Below are 19,973 nucleotides of genomic sequence, written 5' to 3' on the forward strand. Positions count from 1 at the left end.
GCGTCTGTCACCTACGGGATTCGTTTTCGATCATGCAAACAAACACAATACATTGATAGAAGTCTAAAAATACTTCACAGTGCTGTTTTGATTCCGATGCGACTGTTGGCTTTTGTTGGAACTGAGCATTCTATATTTCCGATGGGTTTGCTCTAAACAGAAAAGCGCATGGAATATCAAGTTAAAAATCAGTATTCTATGGCAATTTGGGGTTTGCTTTAGGGTGTGAATGTTTGAGTTTCTTCCGACATGCGTTTGATTTTAAGCCTGGTTTTTTCAATATGATTTGGGAAACAGGGTATGTTTGAAACGCCATCAGTTGTAAACTTAGCATTAAGATTAACCTCTCCATCATCACAACCATTAAACCACCAGCCTCCCTCCGACTCCTTGGCACAGTTCCTCCCACTCTCGCCATCGTTGTCTCTGTCGTGTGTTGAGAATGGCATGCCATTCGCAGATAAAATCACACCACCTGAGTAAATGATGCAACAACATTGGTTTGCAAATTTCACAGACAATAAAACAGGTTTTGCTGATGAAAAAAAAGTGTAGAACTACGGAAAAACTAATATTGAAAGTCTGAAGGGTTGCTTTTGTAATCAAGAGAGTTATGGCGGGATCTCAATCAATAAGCGTCCGTGAAACAAGTGTACAAATTCGTCAAATTAAGAATAAGTCTACGGGCAAAGTGATTGTATGAGAAAGATCCTGCTAAGCCATTTGCAGAAAAAAATCACACAACCTAAGTAAATGGAACAACATTTTGATTTGCACATGTCTTAGTTGAATTGATGGTTGGGAACAATTTTTTGAAAAGTTTTGTTCAAATTTAAAAGTAATGTTTAAACAAAAATGATTATGAAAATGGTGGTGGGTTCTGCCTATAATTCATGTTTGTAAGGAGCATTGTGTCGGGATCTCGATAGGGTCAGCGTCCACAGAATAAACATAAATACTAGTCTGGTGATTGAATTAGGAAGATTCTGCTTACCGTTTCCGCAGTCCACTGAACCGTCAACATGAAGGGTGTAGTTTTCACCCGAGAGGCGAAAATTACCAATTATATCACTCCACGTAGTCTTTGACGAATTCCAAACCGTGACTTGAATCTCCCACTTGGTGTCTTGATCCTCAGTCAACCGACGGACCTTCTCATTTCCAAGCCAGAAACTCCTTTTACTCAGGTCACCAAAGCCCTTCTTGTACTCATCCCATCCGCGGGTGAAATCCAAGTCACCTCTTGAACGCCTCTGGATAACCTTCAAAATCAAGAATACAGAAGCACCATCAAACTTAATTAACAAATTTTACCAAGGTATTATTGGGGTGATAAACACCATTTTTAAAAACAAAAAAACCTTGTGTAACCGTATTATAGGTCCACATTGTGTTAATTTGTTAACGTTGTATTCACACGGATACTTTAAAAGGACAATATTGTATTGATCAACCTATCGATTGTTTTTTAATTTGTGGCAAATTAAACAATGGGAGGCTCTGTTAAGAGAGTATTCATGAATTGCTAATCGCTTTAATTTGGGGCGGATTTGAAGTTGGCGGACTCAAATGTTATCAGGTATTGACTCCCGGCCACATGTTGACGTGTTGACGTAAAGATATTCACACATAAAATAATGAATTTAACACAGTTGTTTTTTTAAACAATTTATTTGACGTTTTATAGGAGTTTAATTCAAATTCTTGTAAGAGACCACATTCTTTGAAATATTGAGCATGACAACTCTCAGCAACTGGAATATAAATGTGCTCCTAAATCTCTTTTTGTAAAATTGTTGATGGAGGAGGAACTTACTATTGATCCTGGCCAGTATTTCATGTCGCAGTATACAGGAAGGCCTTGTGGATACTTCGATGTGTAAATAGTGTAAACATCATTCATACTGTTAGAGTTAGCCTTTAAATAGTCTTGGCAATCGTAGTGTCTGGTCTCTATAGAATGAAATAAAAACATTAAGGAGGAAAACATAAACATCCTGGGCAACATCCGTGGATTACCACAGTCCATAAAGGCTGTATCACACTGTAGCGATTACGAAAACGATAACGATAACGACGCTAAAGGCCCGGTCACACAGGCCCCGATAACGAGAACGAAAACGGTAACGATAAAAATGCACGCCCTCGATTGGTTGAATGAGCGTGGCGTTTTCTGCGTGGAGCATTTCAACCAATCGCGAGCGTGCATTTTTATCGTGAGAACGAAAACGAGAACGGTAACGAGAACGGTAAAAATGCACGCCCTCGATTCATGGTAGAAATGCTCCACGCAGAAAACGCCAACGCTCGTTCAACTAATCAAGGGCGTGATTTTTTATCGTTCTCTTTTTAGTTCTCGTTATCGAGGGTCGAGGCCTGTGTGACCCCGCGTAAAGCGGGTTGGCTCTTAGATCGCTTTCAGCATCATAATGAAGTTTTTGTTTTAACTCCGCAGGCTCAGAACAAATAATGTGGTCGTTTTCGAAACAACATATTTGGCTGTCGGATATTTATAAAGCGTGTGCTGTCCTTATAGTGGCTTCACACATAAGGGGAAAAGAAGCCGAAGTCCGCAAACCTGAGCTGTCGAAAATGGCATATGTCAAATTCTATGTTTATCTCGGTGCAACCCCACCAGTTGGAGCGAGTGCTCAAAACCATGCTCTTATCACGTCGAACAACCTGTTCGGTAGAAATGTGGGTTGTATGAACACCCTAAGGTGTACCTGTGATTCCTGTTTGAAACAACCAAACTGTAAAAAATTTAACACCCCGGTCTTTGAAGTGGGGCAGAAGTACTCTCATCGGGTACAAACGTTAAAATTATTTTGAAGATTTATTTGTATTTTCTTCTTGCGCAATCAGGATGAAACAGATAATATTTTAATATGCACCAATTTGGAATAAGGAACTCAATCTATTAAACTGTAAAATAATAAGAGACATCCTACTCACCTGCACAGATAATTCCCATCCACTGTTTCGGGCATGTGCACATGCAGGTTGTTGCATCGAACGTCCCGCCGTTCTTACACTCAGTCAATGCACACTCTGGAAATAAATGTCTCATGTTAATATTTTGCATGGTGAAACATCAATAAAGTTTTTATCGGCATTGCAATGGGATTTCCTCCACAATTTCGACAATATTGTAAGTAGGCCTTGCACTGCCAAAACTGGGTGCTCAATTGATTCTCTTTATCTATATGTGACAACACTGACACGGTGTTAATTTTACCAACGATAAAGTAACGGGGATAAATAACACCATGTTGGTGTTGTCACATATAGATACCAGGAAAGTCAATTAAGCACCCCAGTTTTTGCAGTGTGGGCGAGTCACGTTGGGGAGTTATGTGTGATAGGATTTAAGAAAGCAACCAAAACCTGTCACGTTTACAGAACAAGCAAGAACAAGCAAGAGGTGTGTTATAACAGAACAAGCAAGAAGTGTGTTATAACACACCTCTTGCTTGTTTTGTATTCTGGTAGGCTGAAACACTTTCTTTTCCAGATTTCTGTTCTTATCTCACATTTAAGACCGAGCTGTGTTATAAAACACATATTGACTGGCATAATTCGGTGACTATAGTGTACGTCTATTCCCCCTAGGGCTTGTGAGTGACCAGAAGAGCGACCTATTTCCCTCGGCCTTCGGCCTCGGGAAATAGGTCGCTCTTCTGGTAGCCTTGCTCAAGGCAGTCGCATTATTCGTTCCGAAAAGACGCAGCTGTAAACCCACCCGCCGTATACCCTGTACATGGTGTGTGCGATCACACCGAATGACCCACCCGTATACATACTGTCACATATCGCACGAATACTGTTCACACAAGTCATCGCACTCGTACACCACTAACCGCATGCGGAGGCCGTCAGGCCGACAGCCTTGTAGGATCTGTGTTGAAGCCACTGACCTCATTACTATAATAAGCGAAGAGTTCCCACGGTCAGCTCATTACCATAATGCCCGCGAAAGACGAGACATGTTTACCTCACACACCGCCACCACGGACACATGATAGGGTCCAAAGGTAGTGATAAGGGAAGTGCGTGATTGGACGTCAAAATGAATAATTCATTTGCCTCACATCCTGTGTTGTCTGATAGGTCTGACGAACGATATACATATTCATGAGCTGCATACTAGCATATCCTCGAGCCCCCCCAATTTCGTCCACTATTGGAATTTTTTCAATAAAACACATTAAAACGGGAAGATACAGATCCGACAAGGCTGTCGGCCTAACGGCCTCCGCATGCGGATAGTGTACGGGGGCATCGTGTCGTGCGATGTTACGCACAGTGAATACGGGTGGGTTTTTATACAGCGGCGGTCTTTTTTCGGAGTGAATAATTCGACTGCCTTGAGCAAGGCTACTCTTCTGGTCACTCAAAGTCCCCTCGTGGGAATAGACGTATACTAGTAACCTCGTTTCCAGTCAATATGTGTATATTAGTTCATCCCACGCGACCGTGTTTCAGCCAACCAGAATACAGAACAAGCAAGAGGTGTGGGATAGTTAGGGCTAGTTAGGGCTAGTGTGAATGGGTCTTAGATGTGTCACTCTGTGGAGTTATGACAACAGTTCAATATCGACTCATGCTGAGAAACTAAAGATACGAGTCACGCATTCATGGTTTATCAGATTCAATTGTTTTGGGTGAATAATTAGCCAAACCAAACCAAGTAAAACTTCTCAAAATGGCCAGCAGCTAGTTGCTTCTCATCAACGGTTATTATAATCATTAATATTGGAGGTTTTACCAATTTATGTCCATACATGTAAACATTAAGATCATACTCACCAGCACAGGTGTTTCCCTCCCATTTCTCTGTGCAAGTACACTTGCAGGCAGATGTGTCACTGAGCGAGCCGCCATTCACACAATCTCCGGTAACCAATGCACATTCTGTATTAAAGTAACGTTACAGAATTGGTTTTTGCTAACAAAACAGTTCCTGGCAGTGTAAGCACTTTATGTAATCCATCATATACATAAACTGACAAACCTGTAGAAGTTTGAGATCGATCGGCCATCTGGGTCATGAGAGAATAGTGAAAACCCGATTACAAATTTTGCATTGCATCGATGCCAAAATAAAAATGAATAAGACGCTCACTGATCGATAAACTCCAAACGCGAAGTTAGATTATTTATTTCTCATCAAATATGACATTTCAGAAACATTTCAAGGGATGTTTTCAACTATCATCATCATTAGACCGTGTTACGATTTTTGTTTCTTACCAATTATGTAACGTTCCTTTAATATACAAACAAAATTATCTCTCGAGCTTAAATTGTGAATAAAATTAAAAAATGTGTTAACATAAATTGCCTGGAGCCTAGGCTGCAAGAAGTTAATATAAATAAATGACAATCCCCGATAATTATTCAAAGAGATGGTTAGATTTTACACATTTCATTGTGGATTATTTCAATTGTCGTTCGGTGGGGATTCAAGTTCTTTGTTATGGTGTTTAAATTATGGCGTAGGACTACATTTGTATTCCTTTTTGATATCTAAATGTCAATACACATGGTTTCAATTTTAACAGTTCAGATTCTGCAGTGAGGTAGAAAGTATCCTCTTAAAGCATAGATGGTGAAATTGATTGAACATTTAGATTTTCCTACTTTAGTTTGTTTCGTGGCTTTAAAAACCATCCAGAGACTGTGCAGCAGCCAAGGGGCTGCTGCATTAATTCCTTGTTATTTTGAGTTTTGTTTACAAAAGAGATGACAGTTTTGACACATTGCATGGTGGACTATCAGTAAAGTTTCTATCGGCTGTGAAAAGGGAGCATTGCAATAGGACTCCCTTCACAATTTCATCAATTGAAGTGGGTCTTTGGTGTGTCACTCTGAGGAGTTTAAGGGTTATGGTTGGGGAATCAACACAAGCCTGTCAGGGTTTTTTCGGGAAGAATTTCGAATCCATCCAGGTGTTTGCGAGATGAAAGCGGGTACCAACCGCATCTCTGGCCGCAGCATTCGCAAACGGACACTGCAACCCTCAGAAAACTTAGAAACGACTCCTGCTTGCATTCATTGTTTCTCAGATTGAAATGACTGTTGTGAACAAAAATCAAACCGAACCATTATAATAAGTAAAATGCATGTCTCTAAATGGTCAGCATAATAATATGTTGCTCACCCAAAGCGATGAAGATCATACTCACCAGCACATGTGTTTCCCGTCCAATTCCCTGGGCAAGTACACTTGCAGGCAGATGTGTCACTGAGCAAGCCGCCATTCACACAATCTCCGGTAACCAATGCACACTCTATAAATAATTAAAAAGTATAATACATCTCTCGAACGTTAACAATCACCGACGAACTATGTTGGTGAACAAAAGCGATCATAAGATTTGACAGATTTCGTGGTGAAATATCAATGAAGTGTGTGTTCTTTGTGGAATTTGCTTATTAAATATTTATCCACCGACAACAGTCCTAGTTTTTTGTTTTTCGTTTTATTGGTTTTAGAATATGTTATTAACTCTTCTCAAGCCAATGACGGTGGTGAACATTACGGCCACCATTTTTGTCTACACCGGTTTTCTGTAAAAAACTTATCTTTCTTTGCCGCAATGGCAGTTTGCAGGGTAATACTAGTATTACTGACGGTGTTCACATAAGTATACACTGCAAAAACTGGATGACATCATTGGTGTTGCCTCATAAAGATACCGACGAGAGAATCTAAATTAAAAGTTAAGGTTGCTCAAACAACAAAAATGTTACTCGACGGTGTACAGTTTGATTCCTTTTAAGTATCAAAATGGCAACTCAAATAGTGTCATTTTTAACAGTTCAAATTTTTGTGCAATGGGCATCAAAGAATCCTTACGAGGCACAGGAGGTTTTAACCAATTTAAAAATTGAAATATCAATGAAGTTTGTGTTCTTTGTGATATTTGATTATTAAATATTTATCCACCGTTAACAATCCTACACTAAGTTTATTTTTCTTCATTTTATTGGTTTTAGAATATGTTATTAACTCTTCTAAAGCCAATGACGGTGGTGAACATTACGGCCACCATTTTTGTTTACACCGGTTTTCTGTAAAAAAACTGATCTTTCTTTGCCGCAATGGCAGTTTGCAGGGGAAACTACTAGTATTACTGACGGTGTTCACATATACACTGCAGAAACTGGATGACATCATTGGTGTTGACTCATAAAGATACCGACGAGAGAATCTAAATTAAAAGTTTAGGTTGCTCAAGTAACACAAATATTACTCTATGTTTGGGGGCTGACTCCGCCTACCCCTTTTGTGACGTCAATCGAGGCAGACTTTACCTGCAATGCGTATAGTAAACACACGTGCAAAGTACATGTACGTCCAAGTCGTGAGTTGGTACATTTCAAAAAGTGTTTTTCTGCATTCAGCAGCAATACACCTGGTCGGCATTGCCGGAAAAAAACAAAAACAATTTTTTTTTGAACGTACAAACTCACGACTTGGTCCGTACATGTACTTTGCAACTGTGTTTACTCTACGCATTACAGGCAAAGTCTGCCTCGATTGACGTCACGAACAGCGCCCTATCGGGTCGGGGTCTACTCTTAAATTTGTAAATAACATCAGAACTGATTTTTTAAAACCTTAGTTAACTGTTTATTTACATTCCACTCATCAAAACACATATATTAGTGACAAAAGCTTTATTTTGAAAAAATACCACTTCCAGGTGACTTTAAGGATGAATTACATTGTACTCACCAGTACAGGTCTTTCCCGTCCACGGGTTCGGGCATATACACGTGCAAGTTGCTTCATCGAGCGAACCGTTATTCTCACAGCCAGTCAATGCACACTCTGAAACAAAAGTATATTTAACAACACTTCGTGACATTAAAGGCCTTCTCGACAGACTAGACGCTGTAGGTCCTCGTTAGTAAAGACAATCAGTAGTGTGGTGCTGTAGTGTCTTGTGTGGTACTGCTTTTTTTTTTTAAACTTATTATTTTAACGAAAGATAGGCCTATTACACACATATTGACTGGCAATGAGGTAACTAGTGTACGTCTATTGCCCCGAGGGACTTTGAGTGACCAGAAGAGGGACCTAGAAGAGGGCCGAAGGCCGAGGGAAATAGGTCCCTCTTCTGGTCACTCACAGGCCCGAGGGGGAATAGACGTACACAAGTTACCGAATTATGCCAGTCAATATTTTGTTTTATAACACAGCTCGTCCTTAAATGTGAAATAAGAACAGAAATATGGAAAAAAAAGGAAGTTTTGTAGTTGCTGTTCACGGCTCAAGTCAATAGAGGGCGCTGTAACCGGGCACTATTTTCAAAGACTAGTGCGCGCGATCACTAGACTATATATTATTAGTTCATCCCACGTGACCGTGTTTCAGCCAACCAGAATACAGAACAAGCAAGAGGTGGGCTGAAACACTTTCTTTTCCAGATTTCTGTTCTTATCTCACTTTTAAGACTGAGCTGTGTTATAAAATACATATTGACTGGCATAATTCGGTGACTATAGTGTACGTCTATTCCCCCTAGGGCTTGAGTGACCAGAAGAGCGACCTATTTCCCTCGGCCTTCGGCCCTCTTCTAGGTCCCTCTTCTGGGGTGGATTTCACAAAGAGTTAGGACCAGTTGCTCGTCCTAACTTAGGACTATCCATGCAATTTATATATCTCCTAGGACTAGTCCTAAGTTAGGACTAGTCCTAACTCTTTGTGAAATCGACCCCAGGCCACTCAAACTCCCTCGGGGCAATAGACGTACACTAGTTACCTCATTCTGGTCACTCAAAGTCCCTTGGGGAAACAGACGTACACTAGTTACACATTGAATCAGGGAATATCAGTAAGGTTTATGTTGACGTTGATAAAATAGCACTGCCATTAAGCCATTTCGAAGACACAGTACTACACTTGTAGGTTTGGGTATATCTGATCATTTCCACCCAAACTAAACAGTGCAATCCCATAGGGCCACCGTTTTTCAACAAGATTCAATTCATAGTTAGGGCTAGTGTGAATGGGTCTTAGGTGTGTCACTCTGAGGAGTTATGACAACAGTTCAATATCGACTCATGCTGAGAAACTAAAGATACGAGTCACGCATTCATGGTTTATCAGATTCAATTGTTTTGGGTGAATAATTAGCCGAACCAAACCAAGTAAAACTTCTCAAAATGGCCAGCAGCTCGTTGCTTCTCATCAACGGTTATTATGATCATGAATATTGGAGTTTTTACCAATGTATGTCCATACATGTAAACATGAAGATCATACTTACTAGAACATGTGTTTCCATTCCAATTCCCTGTACAATTACACGTGCAAGTTGTGCCATTGAGCGAGCCATCATTCACACAGCTGTCAGTCTTCAATGCACATTCTGTATTAAAGGAACGTTACAGAATTGGTTTTTGCTAACAAAACAGTTGCTGGCAGTGTAAGCACTTTATGTAATCCACCATATACATAAACTGACAAACCTGTAAAAGTTTGAGATCGATCGGCCATCTGGGTCATGAGACAATAGTGAGAACCCGATTACAAATTTTGCATTGCATCGATGCCAAAATAAAAATGAATAAAACGCTCACTGATCGATAAACTCCAAACGCGAAGTTAGATTATTTATTTCTCATCAAATATGACATTTCAGACAGAAACATTTCAAGAGATGTTTTCAACTATCATCATCATTAGACCGTGTAAGTTTTATGTAAATCTGTGATCTTAAACGATTTTTGTTTCTTACCAATTCTGTAACGTTCCTTTAATAATATACTAACAAAATTATTTCTCGAGCTTAAATTGTGAATAAAATAAATAAAAATGTGTTAACATAAATTGCCTGGAGCCTAGGCTGCAAGAAGTTAATATCAATAAATGACAATCCCTAATAATTATTCAAAGTCGTTCGGCGGGGATTCAAGTTCTTTGCTACGGTGTTTAAATTAAAGGCGTAGGACTACATTTGTATTCCTTCTTATATCTAAATGGCAATACTTATGATGTCGGTTTTAACAGTTCAGATTCTGCAGTGAGGCAGAAAGTATCCTCTTAAAGCATAGATGGTGAAATTGATTGAACATTTAGATTTTTCTACTTTAGTTTGTTTCGTGGCTTTATAAACCATCCGAGACTGTACAGCAGCCCAGCCAGCCCAGGGGCTGCTGCATTAATTCATTGTTATTTTGAGTTTTGTTTACAAAAGAGATGGCAGTTTTGACACATTGCATGGTGCATCAGTAAATTCTATCGGCTGTGAAAAAGGAGCATTGCAATATGATTCCCTTCACAATTTCATCAATTGAAGTGGGTCTTTGGTGTGTCACTCTGAGGAGCTAAAGGGTTATGGTTGGAGAAGCAACACAAGCCTGTCAGGGTTTTTTTCTTTTTCTTCAGAAGAACTTCGGACCCATCCTGGTTTTTGCGAGGTGAAAGCGGGTACTAAGCATAGGAGTACTAACCGCATCTCTGGCCGCCGCATTCATTCGCAAACGGGCACTGCAACCCTCAGAAAACATTCTTGTTTTATTTTTTTTTAATTCAAACGTTTGTTGTGAACAAAATCCAAACCAAACCATTAAGTAAAATTTCCCTTAATGGTCAGCATTTCAATGTTTCTCACCAAAAGCGATGAAGATCATACTCACCAGTACAGGTGTTTCCTGACCAATTCCCTGTGCAAGTGCACTTGCAGGCCGATGTGGTGTCACTGAGCGAGCCGCCATGCGCACAATCTTCATCCGTCTTCAATGCACACTCTGTATTAATTTACAAACAAAACTATCTCTCGAACGTAACTTGTTAGAATATAATAGAATAGAATAGAATAATGTTTTATTGTCACTTGTAAAAAAAAAAAAATATTAGTACAGTGAAATTCGTTTTGGTTTTGCGTGTCTAAAAATATTATGTTGTATACAAATTACACTAAAAATTAACCATTTACAAAAATACATGGAAATATAATATAAACAACTCTGAAAAGTATTACAATATACAGGCGAAATACGAAAGATAAAAATAGTTAATAAATTAACATTACGGTAAAGGTAGAATATAATAATCCACACAAAACATGCCTCGAAATTGCACGATTTTCCTTTTATGTCGTGAAACCTACACCGTCGGCCATTTTGTGGAGTCAATAAGGTCAACAGATTATTCTTCCTGCGTTTACATGCTCTTGATCTTCGGCGATATCTCAAATACGCGACCACCGTTTTGAGCTGATATTTTGCACAAGCTCCTTTATTCAATTTATTAAAGCCATTGGACATTTTCGGTAAACAATATTGTACAAAGGCCCACACTTCGTGTATCACAACTTATATATAAAATAACAAACCTGTGAAAATTTAGGCTCAATCGGTCATCGGAGTCGGCAGAAAATAACGGGAAACCCCACCCTTGTTTCCGCACCTTTCGCCGTGTCATGACATGTGTTTTTAAATAAATCCGTAATTCTCGCTGTCGAGAATTGATAGTTTTAATGTTTTCTCAAGAAGTAGGCCTACAGCATTTCATGGAATAATATTTCAAGAGAAGTCTTTCACCATTACCTTCTGTAAACCCTGTAAGTTAATTGTAAATATGTGATGATTTTCTTTTCATTTTTTTTTCCAAAAGTGTATAATGGCTTTAAGGATTAAAGGAACACTTTGCTTTGGATCGGTCGAGTTGGTCTTCGAAAAGCGTTTGTAACCGTTATATGAAATGCATATGGTTAGAAATATAGTTTCAATGCACACTCTGTAATAATTTTAAAACAATAAAACGTATCCCTCAAACGTAAGATGTAAGAAAATGACATTTCTTGCATTTCTGGTTACAAACGCTCTTTTCTAGTCTAAAGTGCCCGATCCAAAGGCAACGTGTTTATTATAGAATGAACAATAATATCTGTGTATATACAATATTGCAGTAGTTATGTAGTGTCATACTTTGGTACCTATTTCGATTATTTGTTTTTGAGGGGGGGGGGGCGCATTTCCATCCGATTCTTTCTTGTTATAAAGGTGAGAATGGTGGTAAGCATGCTGTGGAACCTATTCGTCTGAAATGCCCCCCCCCCCCTCACTACCATCCCGTTGATGAGTCAATAACAGTTTGTTGACAACACTTTAAAATCTAAACTCACCACAAGGCGAGGTTTTTAAATTCAAATGACCTTGGTGTCAACTTTTGAATGCTTAGACGGGAGATGCGGTTGGTACCCGCGCCGCCTTGCTAAAACCTGGATGGATTTATCTTGGTAAAGATATTGAAAATTCTGTCTATAAATTAGCATTATAACCTAAACAAAAACCAAATATATGACCCTACACTGAATTAATAAAGTTAAATATAATTTTGTTTATATTTTTATGTATAGCACAAATCCTACAGCTTAATCAAGGCACTTTGTAACATTATTATCCCTGTTCATTGGGCATATTTTATAATCTTGGACGTCAACATTTCAAGTTAACTTCTGATTAATAGTCCAGTCGAAATTTGAGTATGCTGTTTATCGCGTGTGGGAGCCACCACCCACGGCAGGCGCGGTCCAGGAAGACCCACCAGGACCATGCTCAAGGCAAGCAGCCGATTTCACGAAACGCTGGGATTAATCCTATCTCGACTTAGGACGAGTAACCCGTCCCGGTAGGGTGGGTTCAAAGCGTCTTACTTTTTTGGATGCAGAACTTTTCCTAAGTCCTACGATTAATCCTAAGTTAAAAAGAGTTTGGTGAAATCGACGGCTGGTCGAGGATGCAGGAGTTAAGGAAGAGCAAATCAGTAGTTGTATGCAGGATAGAGTTGTGTGGCGTGTCTGACATCGTGACTGTCTCAAATCCTATGTTAAGAGGAGTTTGGTAAAATCGACGGCTGGTCGAGGATGCATGAGTTAACAACAAGGAGGAGCTAATCAGCTGTATGCATGATAGAGTTGTGTGGCGTGTCAGACATTGAGCCCGACTCAAGCATGCGGCAACGCGACAACTTGGGTCAACTGAGTGAATGCATGAGTTTATTCGCAAATATAATGTTAACTTGAGTCCAATATTCGATTAAAATAACTATTCGATTTGTTTTCAATAATGTATCCTGTCTTTTTTTCTGATAGGGTGAGGATGAGATAATGAAATTTCAAGGCGGGGCAATCGGGAGTCCAGAAACCTACTTTTTAAAGATTCATTGGAATTTATAAATTTAAATATAGTTTAAGTTAAAGTCCAATATTCGATTCGTTTTTTTCGGTACAGTCCAATATTCGATTAAAATAACTATTCGAGTTATTTTCGGTATCGTATCCCTTTTTTCCCCCTGATGAGTGAGGATGACATAATGCGATAACAAGGTCTAGGGCAATCAGGAGTCCAGAAACGTATTTTTGTAAGATTTCTTGGATTCGAAAAATTTAAATATAAATAGATTTTTGTCTCTCTCTCAAAAGGTACACTTATAGTTTAATTAGGAGTACATGAGATCGCCGTAAAAAATCTGAGTACATACAAAAAGATTCTGAGTAATATTCCGAAAAATAAACCTAACCTTTATTACTGCTAGACGTGAGGACTTTACGACGCATTTTCATTTCAGTGCGCGTTATTTGCTGGTAGATGAAGCTCCACACGATACCGCGGCCGTACTGATCGTCTGGGGGTATCTGAGAATACTCGCCGTTCAGGTTACTGCGCCGCCCGACACCCACGCCTGTCTCTGTGCATCGATTGAACCACCAACCTCCCTTCAACTCATCGGCGCAGTTCAGATCGGGTTCGGCATCGTTGTCCTGATCGTGCGTCGTGAAGGGCTGTCCGTTGGATGGTGGTTCCTCGCCGGGAAATGACAGACAATCAGCTGGGGGCAGAAATAAAAATGCAAATAATAAAGAAACAAGGGAAACATTATTTTACATGTAGGCCCTAGTTCTTGCAGTATGTATAGAAACATTGACTGCTATATGAGGGGCACAGTTAAAATTATAGGCCCAAGGTGATCCAAAACCATGACTATGCCCGAAGCGAAGCTGAGGTTATAGCCATGGTTTGACATCACCGAGGGCCCACCGGGAGGAACCAGACAATCACCTAAAACAAAAGCATATTTAATAATGATTTGACAATTTAAAAATTCGTTCTATAAAGTGGACAATAGAAAGGAAGTTCCAACAATATTTGAAAAGAAAAGTAGTTATCATCGACAATAGGTTTTATTTATTTATTTCTTGTTTATCGTGAGAAATCCATTCAGTAAGAAAAACTCACTGATCTCCCATGGATCCCAGCTAATAATAAACTACAAAAGTGAACTTAAAGTCACCTGGAAGTGGTAATTTTTTTAAAATAAAGCTTTAGTCACTAAAATATGTGTTTTCATGAGAGGAATGTGAATAAAAAAATTAACTAAGGTTTAAAAATCTTAGTTTTGATTGTATTTACAAATTTACGAGTAGGCCCCGACCCGAGAGGGCGCTGTTCGTGACGTATTTCAAGGCGCGATATTTGGAGAGAATGTTTGTAGTCGGGCCCCCGTACATTACGTCTGGGAACATGGCACATCCAAACAAATTTAGACACGATTTTACACACATACGTACATTGAAACTTGAACATGTTGAACGCCTAGTGGTTTTTACAAAAGCTATTGCTGCTATTTTTATTTAACTATGCGACTTTTTAAAAAGGTTGTGCAAGTCTCGATTGTGTTCGAACCTCCATAGTTGGTCCAATTCACATAATGTTTTCCGAGTGCGCAATTCTGTTTCTTCCAATACTAACAACTAGTTATACAAATATTGAGTTGTTTAGCCATAAAATAGATGAGAAAAGTAAAACAAACAACAAAGAAAATCAGAGAATAAAACTTGATCCTCGTTTTCTTGAGTATAATTCTGCATTTTGCCCCATTGACATTCATAATAGCGTTTTTGTGTGTCCTATAACCATCTTTGGGCGTGATTGTTGAATGTGTTTGTTGAACTTTCTTAAAAAATAAGCGGTAACTTGGTCCCAAGTTAAACATTTTGTTTCAAAATTAAATTGAAGAGTATCTTTTTATTGTATACGAATTGAATTTTATTTAAAACAAACTACAATTTTTAGGTTTCAAGAAGTAACTTTTTCTTAGTTCAGCCCCAAGTCATTTACATTTTACCAATCAGTTTCTCTCGTGGTAATATTTGATATCTGAAACAAAACACCACATCCCCTTAGTGATCCCTGACTTGTATCATGAAACAGGGTTTGATCCGGGCTAAACGGCTGTCACACGTTGTGTATGGCTTCTGATTATCACACAGAACAGAGGCGTTGGCAAAACAGGTAGGCCGACGCTGAGTTAGTAGAGCGCCGCTGGATGTGGCAGGGGGATCTGTTCCCATGGAGATTATGTCACCATTGGCAAACTTGTGTACAAACTTCTTCCAAAAGGGCTCTCTTTTGAATCATCCTTCTTCCAAATTCACCATATGGGGGGACAGAATCTCCAGCGGACAGAATTCCTTGGGACACCGGCACTTCAATCTGGAGGTCACAGGTTCCCGATCCTGTCAATGTTTCGTTGTTCAACCGCAAATCATTTTAAATAGAAACGTAAATGCTTGAAAGAGGGCGAGTGAACTACTTTACCGCTAGGTCAAGAACGCTGGATGTTGAAGTCATTAGACAATGAAGTCTTGGTATAGTCGCTTCATAACAATATATATTAAGTGTAGGCCTATGTGGGATTTTCATCCCCGGTGTGTGTCACCCAAATTAACATCAACTGAAGGAAGTCGAGTCAAAGGAAAGTGCTATCAGACAACACACCGGTAGTGTACATCTGTTAACAGCTAACTGAACACACTTGAATTGTTATAAAATTTGTAATAGCATACTTACCCATAGGTTCATGAGGGTCAGCTGTAAATGCACCAACATGAAGAGTGTAGTTCTCTCCATCGACACGAAAATCACCATACACCCCATAATGTTGGCTTCCATTATCGATTGTTAGCCGCACCATCATCTGCCATTCCTGCTCCCCAGCTACGGGTTCAGTGAGACGACGGAGGATCTCGTTCCCCAGCCAGAACGACCCTTCCTTGTCACCGAAACCATCCCTATACTCGGCCCAGCTGCGGATGAAACCCACCGTCCCATCCACGCGTCTCTGGAAAACCTATAAAATAAAATAATCAACATAATAACTTTTAATTTGATAAAGGGAGGAGCGGAACAGGAGGGCTGAAAGAGAGTGGCGGTGAGGGGTGTGGCTGTAAAGTGTAGTCTCATGGTGTATAATATGCATACAACACAACATTTTGCTCATAAAAAATATAGCACTATCAAGCATATGCGAATAACCTTGATGCCATGTAACTTACATTGTTGTTATTATTCCTTTGCAATTAGTGAAGAAATTTGTTAATTTTGTTGTTAATTTTTGAACAATGTTTCAATGAAGGTTCTTTTGATAAAGTGTCAGCATCACCATATTTAGGATATTTATTATGGACTGTTTACATTATTTCGAGTTTCAGTTACAAAGAATAGAACAAAGTATAATCTTCTCAAATATTAGACAACTTACTATCCATCCCTTTCCCCTGCTTGTATTCATGTGACAGTAGACCTCCAGGCCGTCAGGATACTGAGATGGGGTGATATTGTACACACCACTCTTGTTGTGACCAGCGTCGAGCAAGGCCTGGCAGTCAACGTATACGGGCTTGGTTGTAGTAGAAGAAGGCTCAGTGGCTGTTGTTGGCTGGACAGTGGTCGTAGTTGACGGGTCAGTGGTGGTGGTTGGCTGGGCAGTGGTTGTAGTTGGCGGGTCCGTGGTCGTAGTTGGCGAGCCGGTGGTAGTTGGCGGGTCGGAGGTCGTAGTTGGTGGGTCCGTGGTCGTAGTTGGTGGGTCCGTGGTTGTAATTGGCGGGTCCGTGGTCGTAGTTGGCGTTTTGCTGACCGTCGAGGTTGGTGGTTCGGTAGTCTTAGCTGAAGGGTTGTTTGTCGTGGTTGACGGTTCACTCACCGTACTAAGGTCAGTGGTCGAAGCTGGTGGGTAAGTTGTCGATGTCTTTGGGTTAGTGGCTGTAGTTTCGGAGCCGGTGGTCCGGCCAGGGGTAGATCTCTGCGTCGTGCCTGTTTTTTTAAAAAAAAAAGACAAAATGTTACTACCGTCACCAACAGTTTAGTTGGATGGAAATCATCCCTAAATGTCAACAGACGAAAGGCTATTCACTTCTCACCAGATCCCCTGAATTACTGCCACACATTTTGACATTCGAGCATATAGATACCTACCTTTCGGTGTAGTCTTAAGACCAGGACATCTTCTCTTGATCTCTTGAAGGAATGACTTCACCCAGGCGTATGGAGAGCCTTCGTCGCCATCAAGGTGATGTAGCGGACAGCGATAACACAGACCCATGCCTTCATCTGATGAAGCCAAATTTGCTGAAACAAAAGTGTGAAAAATAAATAAACAAAAAGCACTCCAAAACTGTGCTCGTATGCCTCACTCCTTTCAAAGAATAGTTTTCAGACTGGTGTAATTTGTTTACCTGTATCAAACAATGGGTGCAGCAAAATTATGCCCTGACTTTCCAAAACATTCAGCCCCACTCTCCCCGCCCCAGCACCATTCCAGAGGCCCCCTTCTTTCAACATGATCAAAATAATGATAGTTTTTCTATTCCGTTTTTTGAGAAACCCATTCTTACATCCTATGTGTTCATACCCGATTTAGCCAACACTTTACTGCCTGAAATAGCGCCCTCTTGCAGAAGTCTGGGTTGCTCTAAAAATCAAAGAAGTGGTGGCAGACTTTCAAAAATGGATTTTGTTTATACTCTGCACAAGTGAAGGCCATCAACCAAAATGTAAGAATAAAGCATAATTTTTGCATTTGCACCTTCGTTGCCATGGCAACGGTAAAAAGTAGAAAATTACCATATTTCACCTAATTTAGCTCTTTTCAGGAGTAAAAATTACCCAAAGTTAAGAGCTTCCATGTGTAAAAACCAAATAGTTGACCTACCTCTCAGCTGGATATGGTAAATATACATCCTTAATCTTTCCAAAAATGCATTTGACAAAAGTACAGTTAATTGTGAATGGAAGATTACATTATTTCAAAAAGGGGTGTTTTGAGGAAAAGTCAATTTGGGAAATACAGGGGGTTGCTAAAATTGTCAGAAGTCCCAAAGTAGCATATTTAGGAAAGTTTTGCTTCCAGGCATGAAAGATAAGATACTGGCCTGTAAGAATTTTTTGTAAGTGCTTTTTGGGAAAAAAAGTGTGTTTATTTTCAAATTGTACAACAACAAAATATGACTTTTTTTTTAAATAATTTTTGTTTACTCTTTGCACATGTTAATTCCTTCAACCAAAGTGTAAAAAGAAAGCATAGTTTTTGCATCCGCACTTTGGTTGCCATGGCAACGGTTACAAGTAAGAAAATTGCCGTATTTTACCTAATTTAGCTCTTTTCATAATTAAAAATTACCCAAAGTTGAGAGCTTCACTGTGTAAAGACCAAATAGATGACCTGCCTCTCAGCTGAATATGGTAAATAAACATCCTTGGTCTTTCCAAAAATGCACCTGAATCAGGTACAGTTAATTGTGGATGGAAGAATCCATTATTTCAAAAAGGCGTGTTTAGAACAAAGGTCAATTTGGGAAACAGAGGGGGTTGCTAAGTTTGTCAGAAATCCGAAAGTAGCATATTTAGGAAAGTTTTGCTACCAGGTTTGAAAGATAAGATACTGGTCTGTAGGAATTTCAAAAAAATGTTTTGGTATTTGTTGAACTGGGGAGCAGTGTTACCAGAAGCTTCGTGCTTTTTGGCAATTGTTTACATTTTAAGTTATAAAATAATGCTCTTTTTATGACTTTCTACATGCTTTTAAGCATGTAATGAAGACTGACAAAATATCAGGACATAATATAATAAAGCATCTTATGACAACATAACTCTCAGTTGTATAAACATGCATCACATGCTGAACAATGATGTTGTTAAAAAAAAAAAAAACAGGCACACAATAGAGCAAAGCAACTTATAAGTATAAAAATATAACTCTCAATTGTATAAACATGCATCACAAAGACATTCTGTTGTATGTTTGTGGTAATTTACGTTTGGCTATAGCAGCTTTTTAAGACTGGGTTGCTGTAAAAATCAAAGATATTTTTAAAATGTTGGCAGACTTCAAAAAATGGATTTTGGCAAAACTCCATGTACGAGTAGGTATGGGTACACAAAACACAAAAATCGAAAAAAAGTTATATCGGACATTGGTTGCCATGGTTACGGCCAAATAAGATTTTTAGCAAATTTTACAAGTTTTTACCTTTTTTAAGTGTCAACATATAGGTAAATTGAAAGCACTGGTACGTCTAAAGGGGAAAAGGTTGAAGTTTTTCTGTTACACATATTGAACAGCCATATTTAGTCTTTCAGAAAATGTTTTTAAAAATTTTTGGCCCTCAAAATGACATTGCCAGGGGTCTCAGAGTCAGAATGTTTTCCTTTCGGTCGTATTTCGGGCCAACATTGGTCCTTCTATTTTGAGAAAAACTTTTGAGAAAAACTTTGGCAATTGTATCCTGTTGTAACAGTACTGCCTAAAAATGCATTCTGAAGTTGTTTTCTTCAGATTGAATTAATAACATAAATAAAATAATTATTTTAAGTATTCCATCAATCTGGCACCTTTCATAAGCACCCTGTAGCCTTGTGGACTACCCAACATTGATCAAGAATATTTTTAATGACCTAAGTTTTTGATTTTATGCCCCCCCCCCTCCCCTGCCCAGCCCCTAAACATATCAAATTTTGTTGACAATGCATTACAAAGCGCCGTGAACACTGCGCCTCCTTTGTTGAAAGTCCCTTTTTAAAATTTCCATTGCACATCATTATTAGTAGGAAAGTTTGTGCTGTCTTCAGTCTCCTTTGGGGAATATTTCCATTTCGGTTGTGTTGGGCGATTATTT

The 19,973-nt window shown here is 39.2% G+C and overlaps 1 protein-coding gene across 1 annotated transcript in view; it reads right to left on the minus strand.

The window, feature by feature from the left end:
• Positions 1-218: 218 nt before the first annotated feature.
• The window catches only part of LOC139938833 (uncharacterized), a 30,743-nt gene continuing 10,988 nt past the window's right edge, over positions 219-19,973 (minus strand). Inside the window, exons 2-13 of the mRNA XM_071934474.1 lie at positions 17,275-17,427; positions 16,562-17,112; positions 15,871-16,150; positions 15,409-15,426; positions 13,541-13,849; positions 10,654-10,764; positions 9,282-9,383; positions 6,189-6,293; positions 2,956-3,051; positions 1,817-1,953; positions 995-1,262; positions 219-475 (exon numbers count right to left, since the gene is read on the minus strand). Of these exons, the coding sequence (XP_071790575.1) occupies positions 219-475; positions 995-1,262; positions 1,817-1,953; positions 2,956-3,051; positions 6,189-6,293; positions 9,282-9,383; positions 10,654-10,764; positions 13,541-13,849; positions 15,409-15,426; positions 15,871-16,150; positions 16,562-17,112; positions 17,275-17,427 (2,387 nt within the window). The remainder of the gene's footprint in view (positions 476-994; positions 1,263-1,816; positions 1,954-2,955; positions 3,052-6,188; positions 6,294-9,281; positions 9,384-10,653; positions 10,765-13,540; positions 13,850-15,408; positions 15,427-15,870; positions 16,151-16,561; positions 17,113-17,274; positions 17,428-19,973) is intronic.

This window comes from Asterias amurensis, chromosome 6, assembly GCF_032118995.1.
Source record: "Asterias amurensis chromosome 6, ASM3211899v1".
Lineage (NCBI taxonomy): Eukaryota > Metazoa > Echinodermata > Asteroidea > Forcipulatida > Asteriidae > Asterias > Asterias amurensis.